Source organism: Lissotriton vulgaris, chromosome 1_2 (assembly GCF_964263255.1).
Source record: "Lissotriton vulgaris chromosome 1_2, aLisVul1.2, whole genome shotgun sequence".
NCBI classification, from domain to species: Eukaryota; Metazoa; Chordata; class Amphibia; order Caudata; family Salamandridae; genus Lissotriton; species Lissotriton vulgaris.
The window spans coordinates 117,147,580-117,172,236 of NC_141686.1; the positions used below are offsets into that span (position 1 = coordinate 117,147,580).

At 48.2% G+C, this 24,657-nt stretch overlaps 1 protein-coding gene across 1 annotated transcript in view; it reads right to left on the reverse strand.

The window, feature by feature from the left end:
* The window catches only part of TRIM24 (tripartite motif containing 24), a 1,193,545-nt gene that overhangs the window by 832,097 nt on the left and 336,791 nt on the right, over positions 1–24,657 (reverse strand). Inside the window, exon 7 of the mRNA XM_086952962.1 lies at positions 4,733–4,879. Within this exon, the coding sequence (XP_086809088.1) occupies positions 4,733–4,879 (147 nt within the window). The remainder of the gene's footprint in view (positions 1–4,732; positions 4,880–24,657) is intronic.

Here is a 24,657-nt window from a genome sequence, read left to right on the forward strand (position 1 = left end):
AGCGACTGAATGCTGTTGACTCTCACTGAATTTGGCTGCGCTGTGGCCGCCAGAGTGTTTATGGTCGCACCCAGATACTGCCGTATGTGGGCGGGCTGGAGATGGGATTTTGGGTAATTCAGTGAGAACCCCAGACCGTGCAGGTGAATGGTGTGGGACACGTGGGTGGCGCACTGCTGGGCCGACTTCGCCTGAATGAGCCAGTCGTCCAGATAGGGGTAGACGTGGATGTTTTGACGTCTCAGATGCGCCGCCACTGTCGCCAGGCACTTTGTGAAAACCCTGGGCGCTGTGGTGACCCCAAAAGGCAAAACCTTGAACTGGTAGTGCTGGTTTTGAATGGTGAACCTGAGGTACTTTCTGTGTGAAGGATGCAGTGGAATGTGGAAGTACTCATCGTTGAGGTCCAGAGTCGCTAGGAAGTCCCCTTGCCGAAGCAGTGGGAGAACCTGCTGCAGCGTGAGCATATGGAAATGTTCTGACAGAATGTAAAAGTTGAGAGGTCTGAGGTCTAGGATGGGCCTGAGGGATCCGTCCTTCTTTGGAATCAGAAAGTACAGGGAGTAAACTCCTGTACCTATTTCCTGCAGGGGCACGAGCTCTATTGCTCCTTTTTGCAGCATGACGTTGACTTCCTGCTGCAACAAGTGCAAGTGCTCGCCGGACATAGGACGGCTCTTTGGGGGTATGTTGGGTGGAGTGGATGTGCGCTCCAGACAATAACCGTATTGGACAAGAATTCTGATCCACCTGTCCGTGGTGATGGACTTCCACACGGGCAGGAACTGCTGGAGTCTCCCCCCGACCGGTGTTGCGTGGTCGGGGGGCAGTGACAAGGCGTCACTGTTTGTTGGCGGTGGAGGACCTGGAGCTGTTATTTCCACGTTCTCTGCCTTTGACGTTGTTGCCACGATATCCGCCCGACCCTTGTTGGTATAGGAAGGTTGGGTGTTGCTCTTGTAGAATTGCGTCGACTGTGACAGTTGACCCCTCGAGGTGCCTCTATTATTGGAGCGACGAAAAGAACCACCCCGAAACTGCTGGGACTGCAAGGCACTCATAGACTTCACAGTGTCGGTGTCCTTCTTCATCTTCTCGAGGGTGGTTTCAACCTCTGGGCCAAACAGGTGGTCTGGGTTGACTGTTTGGTTCAAGATGGTAGTTTGAATGTCTGGTTTGAAACCGGATATCCTGAGCCATGCATGTCTACGAAGTAGAACGCTAGTGTTAATCGCTCTTGAGGCGGTGTCAGCCACATCCAGAGCGCACTTAATTGAAGCATTGGTGATAAGCTTCCCCTCCTGTATCAACATTTCTGCTGCTTCCTTATATTGATCGGGTAAGTGCTGTAAAAGGGTCTCTAGAGTGCCATAGTGTGCCCTGTCATAACGCGCCAGTAGCGCCTGTGTGTTGGATTTGCGCCATATGTTGGCTGCCTGCGCAGCCACCCTTTTCCCCGAAGCCTCAAATACTTTTGATTCCTTGTCTGGGGGAGGAGCATCACCCGTAGTTTGTGAGTTGGCTCTTTTGCGTGCATTGGAGACAACCAGGGAATCCAGAGGCAACTGTCCTTTGATGTAAGTAGGATCAGTGGGCGCTGCCTTGTACTTTTTGTCGATACGTGGGTTGATGACCCTTGCTCGGGTGGGCTCCTTGAAGACTTCTGCCGCATGTTTCAACACCCCTTTTAGCATTGGCAAAGTCTTTACAGTTTTTTCAGCGACTGAAAAGGTGTCAAAGAGAAAGTCGACGTCCACTGGGTCAGCATGGAGATCGACATCATGATTGGCTGCCGCCCTTTCAATTAGAGCATTGAAAGCTGCAGAGCCTTCTGCTGGGGAAGTCTTGGCTGAAAAAAGCTGAGGCTCCTGCCCTGAATGCGGGTCCCCAGGATCGCCACCAGCAGACCATGGCTCAGTTACATCTTCTGGGTCTGAGTAGACTGGATAGGAATACTCATCTTCGTCATTGCCATCACCCTCCTCCACATTAGAATGAGTGGGTGAAAGTTCATGTGCTTGTGGTGAAACAGGCTCCATAGAGGCAGAGGCACCAGCAGAGTCCATCTTTTTCTTAAGTGGAATATGGAAATGCTCCAATTGTGGTTCAGGGCTGATCTTTCTTTTAAGGAGAGAGAGCTTGCCTGTGTTGGCGTCGATGATCACTTCTCGACGCTCCTCTACTGCCAGCGGTTGGTGCCGGGGGCTTGGAACCACCAACGATGCCTTCGGCGTCGAAGATGCCTTCACGGGCACTCCGGCCCCAGGTTTTGCTGTGAAAGCCTTCGGCGCCGTCTTAGGCGGCAACGCAAACAGAATCGGCGTTGGCGTCTTTGGCGGTTTTTGAAGAGACTTGGGCGGCACAGGGTCCTTCGGCTCGACTGCTGCGGCCCCCTTCCCTAATACGTTGAAGGGACTCCGTGACCTTCTTAGTGAACGAGGCGGATGGACGCGCCGGCTCGAGAGAGTCTTCTGAAGCTGGTTTTGGGATGGCGACCAATGACGCAGTCTTCGGAGCCGACGCAGTTGCCCCCTTGGCCTTGTCGAGTGGAAGCGGGGCAGTGAGAGACTTGGGGTCGTCCTGCCGCTTCTTCGTGTTGAGAGTGGCCTTCTTATGGTCGTCGGCCTTCTTGGTATCGACGCGACTCTTAAGTGCGTCGACCATCTTCGGCGCCGATGCAGCCGCGTCGGTCGCTTTATCCTTCGGCTTCGATACCGTAGTCTTTGGGTCGGCCATCATGGCGTGGCCCTTGAGCTCGACGGCCATCTTGGATTTCTTCGGCGCCGAGGCCTCCGAAGTCTTCGGCCCGACCAGCGCGACTAGCGCTTTCGGTTTCGATACGTCTGGCGTCGAGACCGATGGTTTCACTTTCGGTTTTTGTACCGTGAGTGGTGCCTTATCAGTGTCCGTGGCCGGGCCGGAAGGCGGAGCCGTGGGACGGGAATCAAGGCTTTGGGTAAGGCCCGTAGGCGATCCCTCGGCCTGGGCCTTATAATGGTGGCTGGACCCGGAGTCAGTATGAGGAAGCTCCTCGTCCGAGCTATCCTCTACGGTGGCAAGGGCCCCGTCGTCGCCCCCTACCTCCTCGACGACTTCATCTAAATCCTCGTCTTCCACGTCGTAGTCTTCCTCGACCTCTGACGCCAGGTTAGATTCTGTGATATCCTGGATAGTGTCGTCGCCGACATCCTCCGTGTCGAAGATGTCTGCCGGAGGGGGTGCCGATCGCTGGGCCTCCAGTCGCGCAGCTCGGCGGAGCTTGAGTGTCTTCTTTGACCGGAACTTGGAGCAGGCCATACACTTGGCCTCGTCGTGGTCCGGCGACAAGCTCTTATTGCACACCGGGTGCACGTCGATATGTGGGTACTTCGAGGCACACACCGGGCACCGTTTAAATGGACTTCGTTCCATGATGAAAGTAGGTTGGAGCGTCGTGTAGGCCCGTCCGCGCCGAAAGCACGCGGAAGGGCAGTGTTGGTTCGGAGCCGATGAAACAAACGAACCCGAACGATAGACAATACCGACGCGAGTCTTAAAGACCTTTTGGTCTCGAGCAAAGTAAGTTAAACAACTATCGATTCCGACAGAGGGAACCGAAACACATCCGAACCCAATGGCGGAAAAAAACAATCTGGGGATGGAGTCGATGCCCATGCGCACTGTAGTCCAGGGGAGGAGCCACCTATCTCGTGATACTTCGAAGACTCTTCCAGGACAACAATGTGCAATCATCCGGACCCAACACTAGGCGGCGATCTATGCACAGATATGAATTCAGCAGCCCACATGCCTCGAACGGAGACGTCCCTCACGATCCCTCAAGGTTTTAGTAGAAAAGGTACAACATACCTCGCAGTCTTTGGCCTTGTGGTCTTGATACAAGCAGTATATGCAATCTTTATGAGGGTCATCCACATAAAGCCTCTTTTTAGAGCAGGTGGCACTAACTCTAAAAAGGCCCTTTTTCTCCTGGTCTGCCATGATGAATAGAGAACAGACCAAAATTGTAGAGTTATCCCAAAACCTATAGCTGAAGAACTCTCTCAAAAGTAGTCAAATAAAGAATCACAGCTCAGTGGAGACGGCCTAGCACAACGTGTGTTTTATTTGGTCTCTTTTACAAAAAGAGGTGGATGTGTTATAAAACTGGAATGGGCTTAGGCCTGGTTTCTAGTTTATAATAGCTTTGCATTGCTATTTTGATTTACCGGGGACTTCCATCTCGATGACGGGGAACGATTCAAGCATGTGAATGTATGAAAGTTTCAATACTGGGGTAATTGACTGCGCCACCCACCTCAAGATTACACAGACCTCTATTAAGGAGTTGCTGAGAAATTATAAATAAAGCAAGGACTGAAAAAGCAAGAAAAATATATTTAATTCTTTAAACAAATATATTATGCCCTTGTCATGCACGAGTAAACATTTCACCATTAAAGTTTGTATAAACTGCTGAATGGATTTCCCCAGGAGACAGCACTCAAATTAAATGCTTTGAGTTTGTCAGACATGAGTTCTCAAAGTACAAAATATTTTATGGCATTGTTTTAATATGAAATCAAGATTGAAAGCAAAATTGATTTATTTAATTTTAATAAAAAATGTTTACATTTGGTCTGCATGCACCACTATTCTGGCTCTCTAATCTCTATACTAATAGCTTTATTGCAGTTGGTAATCAATTTCTGAGGAGTGACTCATACCAGTGCTATAGCCAATGTGTTCTTACCAAGCGTTTGCTGTACAGCAAGGCTGTGCTGCTGCCACTGGAAACTGCCCATTTGGAGAAGCCAACTACATGTTCCAGCTGACTGGAGAGACCAGCCACTTCATGCTGTTGTTTCAGAAGCTTCATTCGCCGATCTTTTGCCAGGCTCTGAAAAGGAAAAATCATTTGCTTAAGTTAAAAAAAGAAAATAGGAATAGCAAGCAAAACGGCACACGCAGAAGTAAACTAAAAATCCTTTTAACAAATGCTTACCCACATTATCTGACTAGAAATAAGCCCCCCAAAAAACTGGATTCAAGCTAGTCTGGCGGAAGAAGAGTGACATACCCTAAAACCGGTCCCAGGATGCTGGTTTACAGTCCAGGGAGGCCCTGGCTTGGCAGTTCAGTCTGGACTGTTCCCGTGGGGCACAGGGTCAAGACTGATTTGCATACGGCTGGGTCCAAACTGGGGTGGCGTAGTAGGCAAAAGAACAGTGGATTTAAGGCAGATCTTTTGACTGAGGGAGAATATTTGCATTGTCGGCATTCCGCCCATCATTTGTTTGCTGTAACCCCAAAAAACAATGGCATTCTGCATGTTCTACCAGGACTGAAAGACAAAACCTAATGAATATACTGGGACATCTCATAGTTTAATGTAGCAAGTTTGTATGGGGTTTTTTTCAGGTAATAAGATGCAACTATAACATTTTTTTTAGCTATGGTCATTACAAATATATTTTTCCAATTCCAAGAGACTTCATATGATAAGCGATTAAACTGCAAAGAAAGATGATCTTTGTAGGCAAAGTATTTATTCATGTCACAGTTGATTTAAGGAGTCAACACGTGTTTCGCCTAATAGGAGGTGCGCAGGCCTGGGTATTTTTTTAAGTGTGAGAAAAATAAGTGCTACACAAACTTTATTGTCGATGCTTATCGGTACTTTTATATTTGAAAATACTTGTGATCAGCTATGACTATGTACACAGTGAATCACAGAATGCACGTGTAAATCTAGAGTTGATCAGACATGAAGCACACGTGAATAGGGAGTGTGGGATTACTTAAAGTGCTATTTTGGGGGCGAGGCCATGCAACATGGCCGACAGGACGTGAGCTCCTTCTGCCCCCGACTGGCCAGCCACCAAAATTCTTAATTATCCTGTCCGTGGATGCCCACGACAGTATCCCTTGAGCGGCTGGGACTCTGCACGCTGCGGGGACGATCCTTTGGGAGGAGTGAGGAGAGTAAGTGCCTGGAATCTGCTAAAACGACTCCGTGCCCGTCAGCTTGATCGGCCAAAATCACGCAAGGCTGGGGATGAGGCCTACACCCGCCCGAGATCTGAACGGGTCTCGGAGGCGACGATTCCCTCTCCGCTTGCCACGCAACACAGCGCCTGCCGTGGAGGCGCCCTTAGTCATCGGGGGCCTCCCGACGTCAATTGCCCCCGGCCCTCGCTGTTGGACGCTAAAGCGTAAGAAGATCCTGGAGGGGCCTCGCGAGGCGTATGGGTGCGTCTGAGGACAGGGCCTGCCTTCCACTGCTCCAGGGTGCCCCCGACACTCGCTAAGGAGGCGCCCTCTGTTGCTGGGGGGGCTCCCTGCATGAACTGTGAGCCTTCGCCCCCTTGCCGGCCATGGAGTGAGCTGCGGATCGCGAGCTGAGTCGCGAGACAACCCCAGACGGGGGCCCCAAAGGAACAGTGATGGCGGAAGCCGGTCGCGTTCTCCCCCTGACATGCTGGAGAGGCTCTGGAGACAAGGGGTCGCGATCTGCCTCGTTAGACTGGTGTGCATGCATTCCTAAAGCAGAACGCGACTGGCTGCCTCACCACCCCTCAGTGGGGCCATCCTGGATCCTTCTGCTACACCTGGTGGCCAGCTGGCTCTTGGGGTCCCCGGGGGATAAATCATTGATATATACAACAAACAAACTTAGGGGTCTAAACTAGAAATCCTTTAGTGATTTCTTACAAGCTATCCTAATGCCTCATTAAGTACAAAAGGAAGTAAAAATCAGATTAAACTAACAGACCAAATCACCAAAATATGGGACACCTGTGATTGTCAATCCACCTCATTAAGGATTCCCATCAATGTCTTGTATAGATCAATATTCTCATCTGGTAATCCTACCAGGGTATTGTGTCTCTTGATCATTGAGACAGCCAGAATACCCCCATGGTCGGCTTGGGGTAACAACCCACAATCACTTAGTTATACCACATGATGTTGATATGATAGGAAGGTGCAGTGCAAAAATTATAAAAGTGGTGATTAAAAAAGGATAGGGAGCTTGACAAAGGGTTATTTATTGGGCGTAAGCCCCTTCCGATTTAAAAACTTTCTGAACCAAGGGCTACCTTTTTTACCAAATTTGGTGTAATTCCGTTCAGCAGTTCGGGCTGTAGCCTTGTCTAAAGTTTACTATGGAAAATTGCATGGATAAAACACATTTTGGGACCCCCCTTTTTTCTCGGCTCCCGCTTGCCGAATCACCCCGAAACTTTCAAGATAGGATCAAACCGGAGCGGGCCATAAGTTTTGAATATTTTGCAAAGATTTGTCAATCGACTGCAAAGTTATTGGGAATAGAAGAACAAGTTACTTACCTTCGGTAACGCTTTTTCTGGTAGATACAGTATCTGCCTGTGGATTCCTCACCTTGTGAATATCCCCCTTGCCCCTTGCGTCAGCAACATTTGGAAATTCATTTGTAGCTTCGCGCCGACGTGGACGATGTCATAGAGGCACGGCATCGCATGCGACTCCGATGGCGTCACCGACACTACAATAGGCCCACGCACAGTATACGCAGTACAAATATCAAGGTAACACACACAGTGTGAAGCAAATGCAATAAAACATTTGAAAAAAACAATTCCTTGACAATAAGGTAAATACATTACAGTACCTCTGGTATAGAAGAGTGGACAACGGGGAGGCGGGTGGGTCAGTGAGGAATCCACAGGCAGATACTGTATCTACCAGAAAAAGCATTACCGAAGGTAAGTAACTTGTTCTTCTGATGGATACATCTGCCAGTGGATTCCTGATCTTGTGAATAGATTCCCACAGCAGTCCCCACTCCCGGAGGAGGGTGTCCACTCTTCTACACCAAGAAATCTTGGAGGACAGAGGGCGCAAAGTAGCCGTCCCTCCTCACTTCGGAATCCAAGCAGTAAGGCTTTGCGAAAGTGTGGAGGGAGGTCCAAGTCGTCGCTCTACAAATGTCCTCAACCGGCACACCTCTTGAAAGTGCAGATGTCAAAGACTTAGCTCTAGTAGAGTGAGCTCTTATACCCTCTGGAGGATTTTTACCGGCCAAAGAGTAGCAGATCTTTATACATCTTGAAAGAGTCTTCTTATGTATCGCTCTTCCTTTCTTGCAGCCAGCAAACCCAATGAAGAGCTGGTCATCTATACAATAGTCTTTAGTTCTATCAAGATAAAAACTCACCGCACTCTTGGGGTCCAGACGGTGTAGTCTCTCCTCCTCCTTGGAAGGGTGAGGGGGGAGGATAAAAGGTAGGAAGGGTAATGGATTGACCAAGGTGGAAGGGAATCACCACCTTAGGGAGAAAAGCAGCCCTGGTCCTGAGAACCATTCGTTCAGCATGAATGGTCAAGAATGGGGGCTTGGAACCAAGAGCTTGAAGCTCACTTACTCTCCTTGCCGAGGTAATCGCAACCAGGAAGACTGTCTTAAAAGATAAAAGCCTCATGGGACACTTGTGTAAGGGTTCGAAGGGAGTGTAGGAAGGTACCTCCTGACTATGGTTGCCCCCAACTTTTTGCCCTGTGTTTTAGCTGGTTTTTGACATAGTCGACCTGGGGCCCTGCCAATCAGGACCCCAGGCCTACTGCTCTCTCTCTAAAATGGATTCCATGTACCTTAGGTACATTTCCAATTGGTACTGGGCCACCTTATCAGACCCTGTAACTCAGGGCATAGGTGTACCCAGGGCCTACCAGGGGCTGAAGCATGCATTATGCCAACCCTGGCTGGCCTCCTAAATTTGACACAACTGGGCTGCATGACAGCTGGGGCAAAGTCGTGTAATCACCCTTTGCTGTAGATATAGTATACCTATATCTAACCCTAAAATGGACACACAGATTCCTATCAGTCACTCCTATGGCAGGCCTTGACAATCCTGAAGGCAGAGTGCTTGGAATCGTGTGAGATGGTGCTCTGGCATGAGCTGAGCCTGTCTGCAACTTGCGGAACCAAGTCCTAATAGCTGTTCCATGATAACGCATACCATATACTCTTAAGTGCATCATAATCCTCGAGGTTAAATGCTATCTTTGGTATTGCTTTATCAAAACATGTCGAGTAAGGTGTCATACGAATTGGAATACTAACCCCTCGCCAATTCTGGCGACAGGGTTAGCATTCCACCCTTCTAGAGGGACATGACATGTATGTAACTGTGAACCCTGAATAAAGTTAAACGAAGCCTCAGCTCCACAAAATGGATGCTGCCACCACAGACACGAGTCTGACCCCCTGCAGCCGGGAGTCCTTCCAGCGAGGGGAGCCTGGACAAAGGGTTTCCTGTCGAGGGCGGTGCTAGCACCGTCCCAGACAGGGTTTTGTGTATCCTGGGTAGGCAGGGCTTTACAGGAAGGTGACTGCTGAGTGGCACCCCGGTGCTCACTACGCATAGGCCGGTCAGAACCAGTTCCAGGGGCACACCAGCCCCTGGCCTGGGGGAAGTCCGGCATGGGAGAGGGGTGTAACCACCCCCCTCCTAGTCCCACCCATAGGCAGGACCTAGTCACCGGGTCAGCCCCTTTTCTTAGTATAAAGATAGGAGCGGGCCCCCTGTTCAAATTAGATCATCTTTGGAATCAAGACACGACTTTCTGCAAAACTACATCAAGATTTCTTCTTCAAGATTCTCCCTTGTGGCTAAGGAGAAGTCACCCTGCATCCGCAGGCACCATCAAGAACACTGCGGTCTGCTGCAAGTCCTTCCTCAGGAATCCGACGACACAGCTCGACGAGACCCGGCTTCCCTGGCACCTCTGACCTCTACTCACCTCTACAGCCAAGCTGAGAACCGTGAGTGCGACGAGACCTCAAGGGACCGACTATCGCCAAGACTGCACGACTTCTTCACAACAAGCCCGCCGAGTGTCCCTCTGGCGAGTGCTTTGGGGTCCGAGAAGCCCCGACCCTGAGCAGCTTCAGCACCGAAGATCAGCCCTCCAGCATCTCCACGATCTGCGTGGGGCCCTTCTGCTTTTTGCTGCTCACCGCATTGTTTGGCTACTAGCCCGCTGGCTTGTGGCCTTCTGAACGACGCCCGACGACATCACTGCTGCTGGTCTGGTTGCTCCAGACTGGCCCTTGCTTCCTTCTTCAAGAGAGGCACCCCGGACCCTCCTGGTCCACTCCAGACGCCATTTTGAGTCCACCGCGTGGGCTTGAATTTGCCAAGGCTTTGTTGCCCAATCCTGGGTCCAGCGACGCCGACAGCTTCATCCATCGTGGGACAGCTCGCTCCTCCATCCTGGTCGCCGACAACGCCTCCTGGTCCGTGAGATCTGCGAGCACAGCGTCACCCACTCACCTAGTCGAGGTGACTACCATCCGGTGCCACCTGACTACTGGCTAGTAGTCAAGAACTTGGTCCCCTCTGCTTTCAGGTGTCATCTATCTTCAAGATCCAGGCTTGGATCACTTCGAACTCTCTTCACTGGTCGCCTGCCAGCATCTTTCTTCCAGGCTCCTGGTCCGTCTACGAGGATTTCCGACGTCTTTTGAGACCTATGCAGCTGCAGCCCCTGGGCTAGGTAACTTCGGCATTTCGGTGCCCCAGCACAGCCTCACTATCCAAGGGTCAGAATCCACTTTCGTTTTCCTCCTACCAGGTCGGGTTCGCCCGAGAACACTAACTTTGCCTTTACTAGCTACCATAGACTTTGTCCCGCATCCCGCGTGAGAGTGCACACTCTGCACCCGAGTCCCCTAGGCCTCCTATAAGTAATCTGAAGGTTCTATAGTCAAGTCCTAGCGATTCCAAAGCCTATTAGTACTGTACTTACCTGCTAGTAATTTCGCATTCTACTTTCAGAGTATATGGTTTTCCGTGCCCCTCGGGCATTTGTATATACTGTGCTAACTTAAGTATTTTCGTAAGAGTTTTGTGTTGTGCTTAGTACCCTGTCCTCATAAAGAGTACAGGGCTGTTGTGATTTTAATAAATACACTGTTTATTTTCATAACACTTGTGTGGTGTCCTTTCACTTGGTGTTCAAGGGGTATATGTGTGGTATAACAGCTGGCTTAACACGCCCTCGCGAGTCTTTAGCCTTAGACTGCTCGTATCCACGCTACTATGATAGCTGGTCTATAAGGTTGACTTACAACCAATCATCAATAAGGGTTGCTGGACTGATACATAGTGTTCACTAGAATAGTGAGCACTGCATATCAGGCCACCTTCTCACAGGGAGAACCCATCAAGTATGTTAAGACAAGATTTAAGTCCCACTGAGGTACAATAAAAGAAGTAGGGGGGAATTTATTTGTGAGGCCCTTCAGAAACTTCAAAACCACAGGAGATTTGAAAAGAGACGGCTGGTCCGGCAAACAGAAAAATGCTGACAATGCCGAAAGATAACCCTTTACCGTAGTAACAGCAAACCCTTGCTGCGCCAAAGAAAGAACAAACTGTAATATATCAGATAAATGGGCTTTCAAAGGGTCAACAGACTTCTCCCCACACCAAGAGACAAATTTAGATCATCTGTAAGAGTAAATGGATTTAGTGGAGTCACGCCTAGCCGATAATATGACATCCACCAGCCCTGAACAGGTCATCGGAGAAGCGTACCCATGACACTACTTTTTCAAACCAGTGTTTTGATGTGTCCCTCCAGGCCACGTGCTTCTCCCACCAGCCAACTAAAAGATTTGCATAGCTGGGGGCGAAGCGCGTACCCATCGCTGCCCCACGTTGCTGTTTGCACAGCTGGTTGGCAAAAATGAAGATGTTATTTTTCAAACAGAATTTCACCATTTCAAGTAACATGAGGTTATGCTGTTGAAATCTCAGGAGGCGTTTGTCTAGGAACCATTTAACTGCGGTTACGCCTTGTTGATGGTTAATGTAGGTATATAGACTTGCAATGTCTAAGGTGATGAAAAGCATATCATCCTCCCACACAATCCCCTCTATCCATCTGAGAAAGTCCTGGGTGTCCTGATGTATGAAGTAAGACTCCTGACCCAAGGAGCAAGAAAACAGTCAATATAGATAGAGCAATTTTCAAGAGACTATTGATGAATGCAACGATGGGTCGTCCTGGTGGTCTATCATCTTTGTGGATTTTGGGAAGATGATAGAACGTCGGGAGGACCGGATATTCACATAGTAAGAAGTCCTATTCATCAGAGGCCAGCATCCTTTAACTTCTCCAAGATGCCAGAAACTGATGAAAAGTAGATTTACACTGTGCATAAACTGCTTGAGTCACAGGTAAGTAACATGCTTTGTCTTAATTGACTCATAGCCTCTTCATGATAATGATCTTTCGAGAACAGCACAACGTTCCCCCCTTTGTCTGAGGGCTTGATTACTATGGAATCATTGTTTTTCAGAGACTGGATTGCTTTCATCGGGAGATGTTATGGTTAGGACTGTCCGTGCCTCTCTTGGCTTCAAAACGTTTCAAATCTGCTAAAATAGCATTATTAAAAACATCAATAGCATCAAATGGATTTTGTGGTACAGTTCTAGATTTCGTGTTTAACCCACTTTGTCCACTCAATTGTATTGTCCCTGCTGTTTCTGGGCATGTTTCACTGTCTTGTTCTGAATAGTTCTCCAATGACTGTAGAACTACAAGAGTTTCCATATATGTATCAGTGAGTCCATCAGGATTGTATATATCAGGGTTATCCGCATGGGTTTCCACTACAGTGGGATGTAGCAAATGTTTTTCTTAAGTTTAAGCTTACGAATATATTTGAATAAATCTATTTGTGCTTCAATGTAGTTGAAATCTGCTCTGGGGCAGAAAGAGTCCCAGTTATAGTACTTGATTCTCATCCTCACTGAGAACCCTCTCTGTTAAATTGATGGTGGATTTGGTTTTCACCACTTGCCTCTCCTCTCGCTGCTCCGTGTAATTCTGGAAGCGGCCGCTTCTCCTCCAGCCCTCACACCCGTTTTGTTTTGCATTTTTTTTTTGGGGGGGGGGGGGTCTGGCGGGTGAGTTCTGGGTGTATGTTGCGGAATATTTTCCCTGATTAAATGGTATTCGCGGAAAAAAGTGGGTTCTACCACTCTCTGCTCATCTTCTGTGTACCAGTGGATTGTTCCCCCTCTGATGTCCCAATTTCTGACTCAGAGGTATCTCTTGTTGTTGATGCTCCAGATTTAAATTGGTTCAGTTTCTTCCTTAGTTGATCATATTTTCGTTCAAACGTCAGAACTCTCCCGGAGTTATAATCATCTTCATCTGTTGGTACTTAGATTGTTTTCTCCGACGTATAGTACTTTAATAATCTTTAAGTCTCTTCACTATGCCTGCTCTTAGTTCTTCATTCTGTTTCATATCTTTTTTGATCACCTCTTCCAAGTTCTTTTAATTTCTTCCAGTAGTTTGGCTGTCACTCCAGGCATATGGTATAAGGAATCTGACCATACCTCTCTCGGACTATGCCGTATTTTCTTGCCAGTCCTTTAATAAAAGCGGGGCCGGGTTCTCCAAGGAGGGTATGGTGAAAATATGTAACCCTCTGGAAATGCACCCCACCTCCAAGTATTTTTCAAGGGAGGTTACCTCCCACCATTTTCGGATCTCCTTCTCCATACTTTTTTCCAGAGTCTGGTATAATATTTTTAAATTGCTCTGGGGATTGGAGCCACCACTTGTTGAGGGTGCATTTTGCCTTGCTGGTCCGATGTTTTGTTTAAAAATGTCCGCCGCTGCCTCCTGACGTTCTAACACGGAAGACATTATTGCACAGGGAACATGGAAAGGTATTTCTGCGCACACACACTAAATGTAGTAATACATACATATATATATTTTTTTTGCCCACGCAGGTGTCCAGCGAGAGGGGTGAGTCCAGAGGCCTGGCTGGCACCTGAATGACACCTGCAGTATTGCGACCACACCCACTACCCCCAACACACACACACAGTCCAAGGGCACCTCTTTTTAAGTGTTATGAAATGGCAGCCGCAACTTTTCTCTTCATTTTATAGCCAGCCAATCACAGCACAAGCTCCTGTAGGACTCCCAGGACCTTCTCACACGGCAAGAGCCTTAACCATAACAAATCAGATGGCTCCATTTCCTTTTTTTTTTTCTTTTTTTTATTCACACGACTGCAGGACTCTTACAAGACCTTTGTGAACCCAACAATCCAGATATACAAATTGTTTTGAACCTTATTTTCATATAAACTACCAACAGCTTAACACCAAATCACAAAAAGCACACACTCAGGACAAAGATTTTGTTTGCTGCCAAATTTGGTGCAATTCCATTCAGCAGTGTTAATGTTGCCTATAGAAAAATACATCAGGATTTTGCATTTGGCACCCCCTCCCCTCTTTTTCCCTCGCCCCCAGCTTGATGGATCTCCCCAAAACTTTCCATGAAGAAACTGCGCAAAAAAGAGGGGCTGTTCTTGTGTGAGAAAGTGCCCTCTTTCTGCATATTTATGCCGCCTTTGTGAGCTTCCACAGGCCACTTGCTGCTTTCAGCAACTGGTCCCCACTGGTTCTGACCCCCACTTTGGGCGGGAGAACCGGCGGATAAAAACAAGTGAAGAAGAGAGGTGTGCCCACCTCTGCCAACTCCACCCTTCAGGTGGAGGATACGAGGTGACGCACAACTCTCAGTCCCCGCTATCTTACAGTTGGGGGGACTCTACCGGCCTGTCCCCAACTCGAACCAGCTCCAGCGAAATCCTGGTGTGTGCTGCAGCCAGCAACCTTGACAAACCCGGAGGAACTGCCTGCCTTCAATCCCAAAAACTCTGCCTCCTGTAAACACCGGATATCTTCAAACAAAGGACTCCAGTTCCGCAAAGATCCGCAGGTCTGCACCACGCTGCAACGGACGCCCATGGCCCGAGATCAAGTGGCCCAACACCAAGAGGAGGTCCCCCCTCGGCGATGCTGACCTGATATCTGGCGACCCCTGATCTGCCTAGAGCCTCCAGCCGACGCCTGCAGCCTCAAACCGGAAGGTCCCCCCAACCGCGATCAGGAGCTGGTAAGAAGATCTGAACCTAAAAGGCACCCCTGCACCCAATGCCCCACGGCCTTGGGTGGCCCAACCGACAGTGCCTTACCAACTCCCAAGATCCCAGCTTACCTCTCCAAGTGGTGGTCACACCCAGAGGACCTTCATCCCCGATTCTGCAGTGCTTTTGCAAACCAGATTCCCCACTTGAAAGCTACAGAGCTTCCGATGCCAAAACAGCACTCTGTACCCGGCCGCCCCAGTCCAGTGCTGTCCTAAACCCCCATTTGCCCAGAGCTTAAGTACAGGAGCTTTGCACACACAACCCAGTGGCCTGCTCGTCAGCAGCCACCAACTGGAGGACCCCTATCTCCAATTGGATAACATTGGGCCTCAGCACTCTGCACCCGGCCGCCCTAATGCAGCTGAGGGTGTAACAAGAGTGCATCCTTGACCCTAGGGGACCCCTGAGCAGTGGCAGTTCGCAGAGGGAGTGCGGTGAGAAAGGGTGAGGCAAGGTGGGGGGATACGACGGACAGGAGTAAAGTAAGTAAATAAATGAATAAAACCATTTAACTTGCGCTATCTGCATCGCTTGCAGTGCATTTTGTGAATACCCTTGGAGCTGTAGTAACTCCAAATGGTTAAGCTTTGAATTGGTAGTGCTGCCAATTGACTTGGGAATTTAGATGGCAACGCTGTGCTGGATGTATATAGTGTGACCGTGTGAAAGTGATCTGAGGAGATGGTACTGTTGTGATCTAGAATAGGCCTTAACTTTCCATCCTTCTTGGAAATGAGGAAGTATAGCGAGTACACACTGTGTCCCTAGTGTTGTTTTGGGACTATTTCTATAGCCCATTTTTGAAGAGAAGGTTGGACTTTGTCTTGTAGGAGTGTAAGATAAATAAATAAATAAAATAAAATAAATAAATAAATAAGATGCTCTAGTGGCAATTTGTGTGTCCTTGGTGGTATTGTGGGAGGTGTGTGAGTTCTAAACAATACCGTTTGTTGATCTGTGGTAATTGCGGTCCATTGTTGGTGAAACTGTTGTAGCTGTTCCCCTACTGGTGTGATATGTTGGGGGGGGGGGGGGGAGGGGGGGGGGGGAGTCTAAGGTGTCCAAGGTTTTGTAGGTTTGGTAGCTTTTGAGGTGGAACCACTACCCCCTTTCTCAATTGTTTCTGTAGTGTGACCTAAAGTATGCACCTCTTCAGTAGTGTGCCTGATAGGACCCCTGCTGTTTATGGATATTTTCTGAATCAGTGGATGTTCCAGGTCTTGCTGCCCCTCTATACTGTCCCCCATATTGAGACGTTAGGAGGGCAGCAATGGCTTTAGCGATATCTGTATCCTTTTTTAGCTTTAAGCATTTCACCCACCTGTGGCCCAAATAGATTTTGGCCATCAAAAGGTAGGTTCAAGAGATGTTGCAGTACATCTGGATTAAAGCTTAGATATTCTAAACCATGCATGGCATAGAATAAGGATACTAGTTTTTACTTTTATTGAACTTGGCTGTACTCCTAAGCCTGTTTTCAGAGACCAATATGGCACCTATAGTATGCACCTCTTCAGTAGTGTGCCTGATAGGACCCCTGCTGTTTATGGATATTTTCTGAATCAGTGGATGTTCCAGGTCTTGCTGCCCCTCTATACTGTCCCCCATATTGAGACGTTAGGAGGGCAGCAATGGCTTTAGCGATATCTGTATCTTTTTTAGCTTTAAGCATTTCACCCACCTGTGGCCCAAATAGATTTTGGCCATCAAAAGGTAGGTTCAAGAGATGTTGCAGTACATCTGGATTAAAGCTTAGATATTCTAAACCATGCATGGCATAGAATAAGGATACTAGTATTTACTTTTCTTGAACTTGGCTGTACTCCTAAGCCTGTTTTCAGAAACCAATATGGCACGAGGTCAGTGGGGTTCCAGAAGCCGCCTTAACAGTCTTTGTCAGGATACAGGAGGTTTCCCTTGAGTGGCTGGATAAGGCTCCTCTGAGTCAGAGCTGTCGCCACTGCTAGCCAGCAGTAAGGGGAGATACACTGTCACCATCTGTGCCTCGCTGTCTTTGGCTTCTTGTTCTGCTTCTGTCGACTGTTCCATGAAAATGTTGTGCATATCTTCTGTATGCCTCTGCATGGGTGAGTGGGCCCAACTACGTTCACTATGCTGCCAAAGTATCTTCTTGGAGCGGAAAGCCAGACGCCTCACAAAACCCTTCGGCATGTTCAGGGGACAAACAGATTACACACACTATGCTGGTCCTGCCTTGAGTATCTGGCGTGACACTTAGGGCAGAAGCTGAAGGGAGTATTTTCCATCCCTCAAGTGTAAGACGTTTGATGCAGTTGAATTGGTTGTCTGGAAAAGGATGATGTGTTGAAGGCCAGGCCAGAGTAGGTGGATCGAAATTTGAGATAACACCAGGTGGTGTCCTTGTCTAGGTCGTCAATAGTTAAAAAGAAAGGGAGCTGTAAGGCCCTCAATACAGGAATTAAGCTTTGGTCACGGAGCTCCGAGGTAAAGGTCCACACCAGATGGGGGAAAAAACTATCTAAAAAAGGTGCCAGGGAACATGTGCACTAGAGGAGGATTCACTCACTATACCTTGTGACTCGAAGACTTCTTTGAAGAAAAACAACTTGCAAACGTCCTAGCCCAACACTAGATGGCAGGATATGCTATGCTACAAATTAAGTTTACAAACAGGTGAAGTGAAGAACAGTCATATTGAATGCCAAAAGGGAGAAGGCATGTCTATTTGATCTAGAATGGTTTAGAGGGATGTTCATTCTAGGAAGTCAAATGCCTTTGTCACATTCAAAAGGACAGCACAGCGCTAGTCTCGGATTGTATCTGGTGGAGTGGGGCACATGCAACACAAATTATGTAAAGTTGATCTCTCTGGAACAAATCCTGCCTGATCTGGTAGTTTCATTTCTTATTGGTTAGCAATTTAACGAAAATGTTTTAATCGCCCACTTTTTTGATCAGTGCAGCTAGTGCTTTCTCTGGACTTTTCCAATCCCCATAGGATCGGCTGGTGGCGTATGTGCCCAGATATTTGGATATATATTCTGCTATCTCGTTATATTTATTTTCTCTGATTGTTTTGGAATATATATGCTGTGGGGGTATAAAGCAAAGAAATCAGTGACTCCAACGCTTTGATATCAGTAAATGGAGACATAGGAAGCTGGCTTTTTATGTAGAGCACCTAATTGAGGTACACTATGTAGCAGGTCCAGAAACCCCTTATTGGCTTACAGTGCTTAAATTAATAATCCAAAATGCTCTCTTTGTGATAGTGTGGGTGAGTTTTTAAAGCTTATCAGAGGGTACTGCTAAGCATATGTTCTACACACAGTCAATAAATGAGACACTTAAGAAGAAACTCTAGACGGATGTAGAAAAATAATTTTTTTATACAAGTTACGACTAAGTACTTTAGACGTTATCAATTTTTGCAGTACCGAGGAAAATAGCAGCTATCAGATTTGAGGCATTAGCCTTGAACGTGGTAATGTCCTCCTATGGGAGAAACATGCACTGCACAGGTACACTTACAGACTACTAAAAGGGCTGTTCTTCTGGACTTAAGGGAAGTAGGGGCCAAATTGCCATGAAAGCACCAGCACCTGCCTTGGTGTTTCTGGGTGAAGAGGTGCTTTGTGCTGGGGCAGTCTTGAACGCTACCTGTTAAAGTCAAATGGAAAAGTACCTGTAGGAAAAAGACCACTGTACCAGGCAGCTGCAGTCGGTGCCTGCTGGTGCAGGGAAGTGGCTCTTCCAATTCAAGGGAGAAGTTGATGGGTTTAGGAAGTGCTGGGTAGACAGCCAATGTTTGGGGAGGTTGTTACACTTCAGGATGAGTCGGTGTCGGTGATTGTTGTGAGAGCAACAGTTAGGAAGGGTTTTGCACCAAAGTAGGTGCTGGTTCACAGTTCTCATATCTTTGACTCTTCTTTGTCCTTCTTTCAGGCATACAAATCTGAGGTCCTGGAGTCAAGGGGCCACCTAAAAACTACAATTAGAGATGTTAAGTGGAGTGAAGGGTAGTACCCAATGGGCTACTTACCCCTGGGGTCGCTACACCCCCTATGACCACTTCCTGTGGAGAGTGGGAGTAACCTTGTCCCAAACTTCCTAATTCCACCAAAAACAAGAGGGTGGAACCCTTCCTTCGTAGAGCACATCAGGCAGCCTACCCAAGGGGTGTGACTAGCCTTTTGGTGCCACATGCCTACCTGCATCGCTAATTTTCCATCTGTTCTTGTGCCAAATAGGCCTCAGCACAGGGGGTGGCATCTCCCGGGTCTCGGGGAAGCCAGGGTCGCATATCAAAGGTTGCAGGGGCGTTGCAGCCTCTGGCTTTGATATGCTATCTTGCTGGAGGTGAGAATACCTTCCTCCGGAGCAGACATTGTTTCTATCCTCAAAGAGCGCAGGCTCCCACCTGCAGGGTTCAGAAACATGTCTGTGGTAGCAGGGTGGATGATGCCAGTCAGCCAGTACACTCGTTTTTTTAGGGGGTATCTTTAAAGTGCCCTCGGAGTGAAGGTCATAATATATCTAGTACTGGTAAAAGTACAGATTTATTAAGACAAGTTACTTGCTACCAAACACCATAGGTTTCAGTGTAGCCATCATGTAGCTGGAGAACTTGTAATGCCCAGTACATACACTTAAGATGGCTTCCCGATTCACTTGTACCATCTAGTAATTGAAATAGACAGCACAGGGGTATATCTGCTCATCCAGATAAGCCTCACATGTAATATAATGCACCCTGCCTTTGGGCTACAAGGCCTGCGGTAGAGGTGACTTACTTATATGCAGTGACTTTGGCATGGCTGACAGAGTGTGCCATGTCATGTTTCACTCATGGTTTGCACCATGTCACGCAGCTTGCAATGGCAGTCTGCATGCAATTTGTAAGGGGATCCCTTAGTGTGGCATAATACATGTTGCAGCCATTAGGGACCCTCTTTAGAACCCATAACCTAGGTACCATTTACTAGTGAGTTACAGGGTTGCTAGTGTGTGCTAATTGTAACACAATTAGAAAATGTTACCTTGCTTTTAGGGAAAAAGCACTGGCACTGATGCCTGGTTAGCAGGAACTGAGTGCACATCGTTTGAAAAACATTAGTACCAGTGGAAAAAAGTAGGCGTGATCATGACATAAAGGGGCACTTTCCTACAATGGACGAACTGGTGAAATTTCAGAATGTCTGTTTAGGAAGAAACAACATTATATGGGTGACAAGATGAGATCATCAAGAGTGAGAGATACTATTGAAGAGAGCAGGAGGTTCTCAATGGTGTTCTATGCCATGTAAATATTTAGCTTTAATTTAACCCCTCCCATGCTCATGACGAGCTCAGCTCGTCATGAGCCATGGTTCTCGTGTGCTCATGACGAGCTGAGCTCGTCATGACCTTTAGAACGCTCGCACGCTGGGCAAATTACCCTGCTGTGCGAACGTTCTAAAGAAACGGGTGAGGTCATGACGAGCTCAGCTCGTCATGAGCACACGAGCACTGTGCTGCATGACGAGCTGAGTAATGTAATCCAAAAGAAGATGGATACTTCAAGGTAGATTGTTCATGTTACTTTATTAAGATAAGTTGTTAAGATATCAAACTAAAACCCCATCAGGAGCAGCTGTCCTGCTGCTCAGCCTTAACCCAACTGACATTCACAAACCACTAACATTCCATTCATCCAACATTCTACATCACATGCATTCTAGCTGAGCAGCAGGAAGACTCAAGATACAACATATCTCCCTTCGTTAGGAGAGCAACTGCATTGTGCAACAAAAAGGATGATATTTAAAACAATACACTCTACTACATTCAGTCAATAAATTTAAAACAGTGCGCATACAATAAATTTTAACTTATCTCGCACACTACAGTCTGAAGAGAGCATCACATTACTTCCTGAAATAAACAACTAACCTACATTCTACGTCCATGTGCCACAAATCATACCAGTTGGCCAGACAAGTATAACAAGAAAGGCACACAAGAACAAGCCTTAACACCATACATATCAGGAAACAACATGCCCACCTCAGACGAAGAACAAGCACTCAAATAGCTCATTCATGCACCACAAAACAACGTGCACACCTCAAACCAAGAACAAGCACTTACATAACCCATTCATGCGCCGGGAAACAACATGCACACCTCAGGCTAAGAAGGAATATGCTACTTACCAGTATGCATCTGTTCTTGGCATGTAGGGCTGCTGACATTCATATCTGTGCATAGATCGCCGCCTAGTGTTGGGTCCGGATGATCGCACATTGTTGTCCTGGAAGAGTCTTCGAAGTATCACGAGATAGGTGGCTCTCCCCTGGACTACAGTGCGCATGGGCATCCTCTCCATCCTCAGATTGTTTTTCGCCTTTGTGGCAGAGATGGAGTGTAATACAGTAAATGATGACCATGCCTGAGAAGGATTCTGAGTGCTACAGCTGCGACAGGCACCGGGGAGGAGGGTGGGCGATATGAATGTCAGCAGCCCTACATGCCGAGAACAGATGCATACTGGTAAGTAGCATATTCTGTTCGAGGCATGTGGGCTGCTGAATTCATATCTGTGCATAGAATAAATAGCAGTTACCTCCTTATCGGCGGTTGCCCGTGCCAGCTGCAGCAGTCTGAAAGAGAGTTCTGAGAACAGCCTGTCCTACAGCCGCTTGCTCTTTGGAGTGTACATCTACGCAGTAGTGTTTGGTAAATGTATGTATGGTGGTCCATGTGGGTGCTCTACATACATCTTCTAGAGGAATGTTGCCCAGGAAAGCCATGGATGCCCCTAGCTTGCGTGTGGAATGCGCTCTTGGGGGAACTGTTAAAGTGTGTTTAGCTTTTTGATAGCAGATTTGAATGCATTTAACTATCCACCTGGCTATACCTGATTTGGAAATAGGGTTGCCTTTATGTTGTGGAGAGAAGCCAACAAACAGTTGTTTAGTTTTGCGAAAGTCCTTTGTCCTGTCGATGTAATACAGAAGAGTTCTTTTGACATCTAAGGTGTGCAGTGCTCTGTCTGCCACTGAGTCTGGGTTTGGAAAGAAAACTGGCAGTTCAATGTTTTGATTAATGTGTAACTGCGAGATTACCTTTGGCATGAACTTGGGGTTGGTACGCAGCACCACCCTATTAGCACGAATTTGTAGGTATGGCTCTTGAATTGTGAGGGCTTGAAGCTCGCTGACTCTCCGGAGCGATGTGATGGCTATTAGAAAGGCCACTTTCCAAGTAAGAAACTGTATCTCACAAGAATGGAGAGGCTCAAAGGGGGGTCCCATGAGCCTGGTGAGAACGACATTTAGATTCCAGACAGGCGAAGGAGGGTGTCTGGGAGGGATCACTCTTTTAAGGCCTTCCAAAAAGGCTTTGATGGCAGGCACTCTGAAAAGTGAAAGGTGCTGTCTGTTCTTAAGATAAGCGGCTATAGCAGCCAAATGTATCCTGATGGAACTATATGCTAGGTTGCATTGGTACAGATGCAGTAGGCAACATATGATGTTCTGCGTGGATGCATCTAGCGGATTAATGTCATTGTTGGAACAGTAAATGACAAATCGTTTCCATTTGGCTGCATAGCACGCCCTGGTTGTAGGCCGCCTTGCCACCTTGATGATGTTCATACACTCAGGGGGCAAGTTGAGGTAGCCAAACTCTATGACCTCAGGAGCCAAATCGCTAGGCTCAACTGTTGAGGATCTGGGTGCTGAATGTCTCCATGGCTCTGAGTGAGGAGGCTGGGAGTGAGGCGCAGCCGCTGGTGAGGCACCACTGAAAGTTCCAGGAACGTGGTGTACCAAGCCTGCCGTGCCCACGTTGGAGCAACCAGGATGAGCGTCATGGAGTGCTGCTGCAGTTTGCGTGCCACCAGCGGTAGGAGTGGGGCTGGGGGAAAAGCGTACGTAAATCTGCCTGACCAGTTCATCCATATCGCATTGCCCTGAGACTGCGGGTGTGGGAACCTGGCGGCGAAGCTTTGGCATTTTGCGTTCTCTTTTGTGGCGAAGAGGTCGATCTCTGGATGACCCCACTGCTGGAAGTATGGCTGGAGTACCGAGGGGTGGATTTCCCACTCGTGCATCTGATGACTGTGCCTGCTGAGCAGGTCCGCCATCTGGTTGTCTACTACCGGGAGATGCTCCGCCATGAGGAAGATGTTCCTCTGAATGGCCCACTTCCACATGCTCTGGGCTAGGTGAGATAGCTGCGGGGAGTGTGTGCCTCCCTGTTTCTGGATGTAATACATGGCAGTCATGTTGTCCGTCCGGATCAACACGACCTTGGTGCACAGATGCAACTTAAACGCCTTCAGTGCCATGAAGATTGCCATCAGCTCTAACAGGTTGATATGCATCTTCTGCTGTTGTGTTGTCCATAGTCCCTGCACCGTGTAATGGGGGACATGCGCTCCCCAACTCTGGAGAGATGCGTCCGCCGTTAGCACTATCTGTTGGACAGGCTCTTGGAACGGTCGTCCCCTGCAAAGGTTTTGTGGATTCCACCAATGCAGAGAGTTGTAAGCACGACCGGTCACCAACACTAGGTCTTTTAGATGCTCATGAGCCAGGTTCCACTGTTGTGCCAAGCATTCTTGAAGGGGACGCATGTGCAGTCTCGCGTGCAGGACTATGAATATGCAGGATGCCATCATACCGATCAGTTGCATGAACACCTGCGCTGGGAGTGATTGTTGAGGCCTGAACCTCCAAATGCTGTCGACCCTGGCAGAGTTCGGCTGCGCTGTCACCGTCAGTGTTCAAGGTTGCCCCTAGGTACTGTCGCACATGGGCTGGCTGCAGGTGTGACTTTGTGTAGTTGAGTGAGAACCCCAGACTGTGAAGGAGGTGAATCGTGCGCGACATGTGGCTGGCACACTGCTGGGCTGACTTGGCCTGAACGAGCCAGTCGTCCAGGTAGGGATAGACGTGGATATGTTGTCTGCGAAGGTGCGCAGCCACAGTCGCTAAGCACTTGGTGAACACTCTGGGGGCAGTGGTGACCCCAAAAGGCAGAACCTTGAATTGGTAATGCTGGTTGTCGATGGTGAACCTGAGATATTTCTTGTGACTTGGGTGAATGGGAATGTGGAAATATGCATCCTTGAGGTCCAGGGTTGCTAGGAAGTCGCCCTGACTGAGCAACGGCAGGACCTGCTGTAAGGTTAACATATGAAAGTGTTCTGAAAGGAAGTATTGGTTGAGGGGTCTGAGGTCTAGAATGGGCCGCAGGGATCCGTCCTTTTTTGGGATCAAGAAGTACAGAGAGTACACGCCTGTACCTCGCTCTTCTGCAGGCACGAGTTCTATTGCCCCTTTTTGCAGCATGGAGAGTACTTCTTGCTGCAATAAGTGCGTGTGCTCTGCGGACATAGGACAGTGCCTTGGGGGTATGTTGGGGGGGTGGAGGTTAGTTCTAGACAATAGCCGTAATGGATAAGTTGTCTCACCCACCTGTCCGTGGTAATGCTTTCCCAGACTGGCAGGAACTGCTGGAGTCTTCCCCCGACAGGTGTTAGATGGTCGGGGGGCAGTGACAGGGCGTCACTGTTTGTTGGGGGCGGAGGATCTGGCGTTGTTATTGCCACGTCTTCTGCCTTTGGCGCTGTTCCCACGGTATCCACCCCTGGTATTCTTTGTGTAGGTGGATTGCGTGCTGCCTTT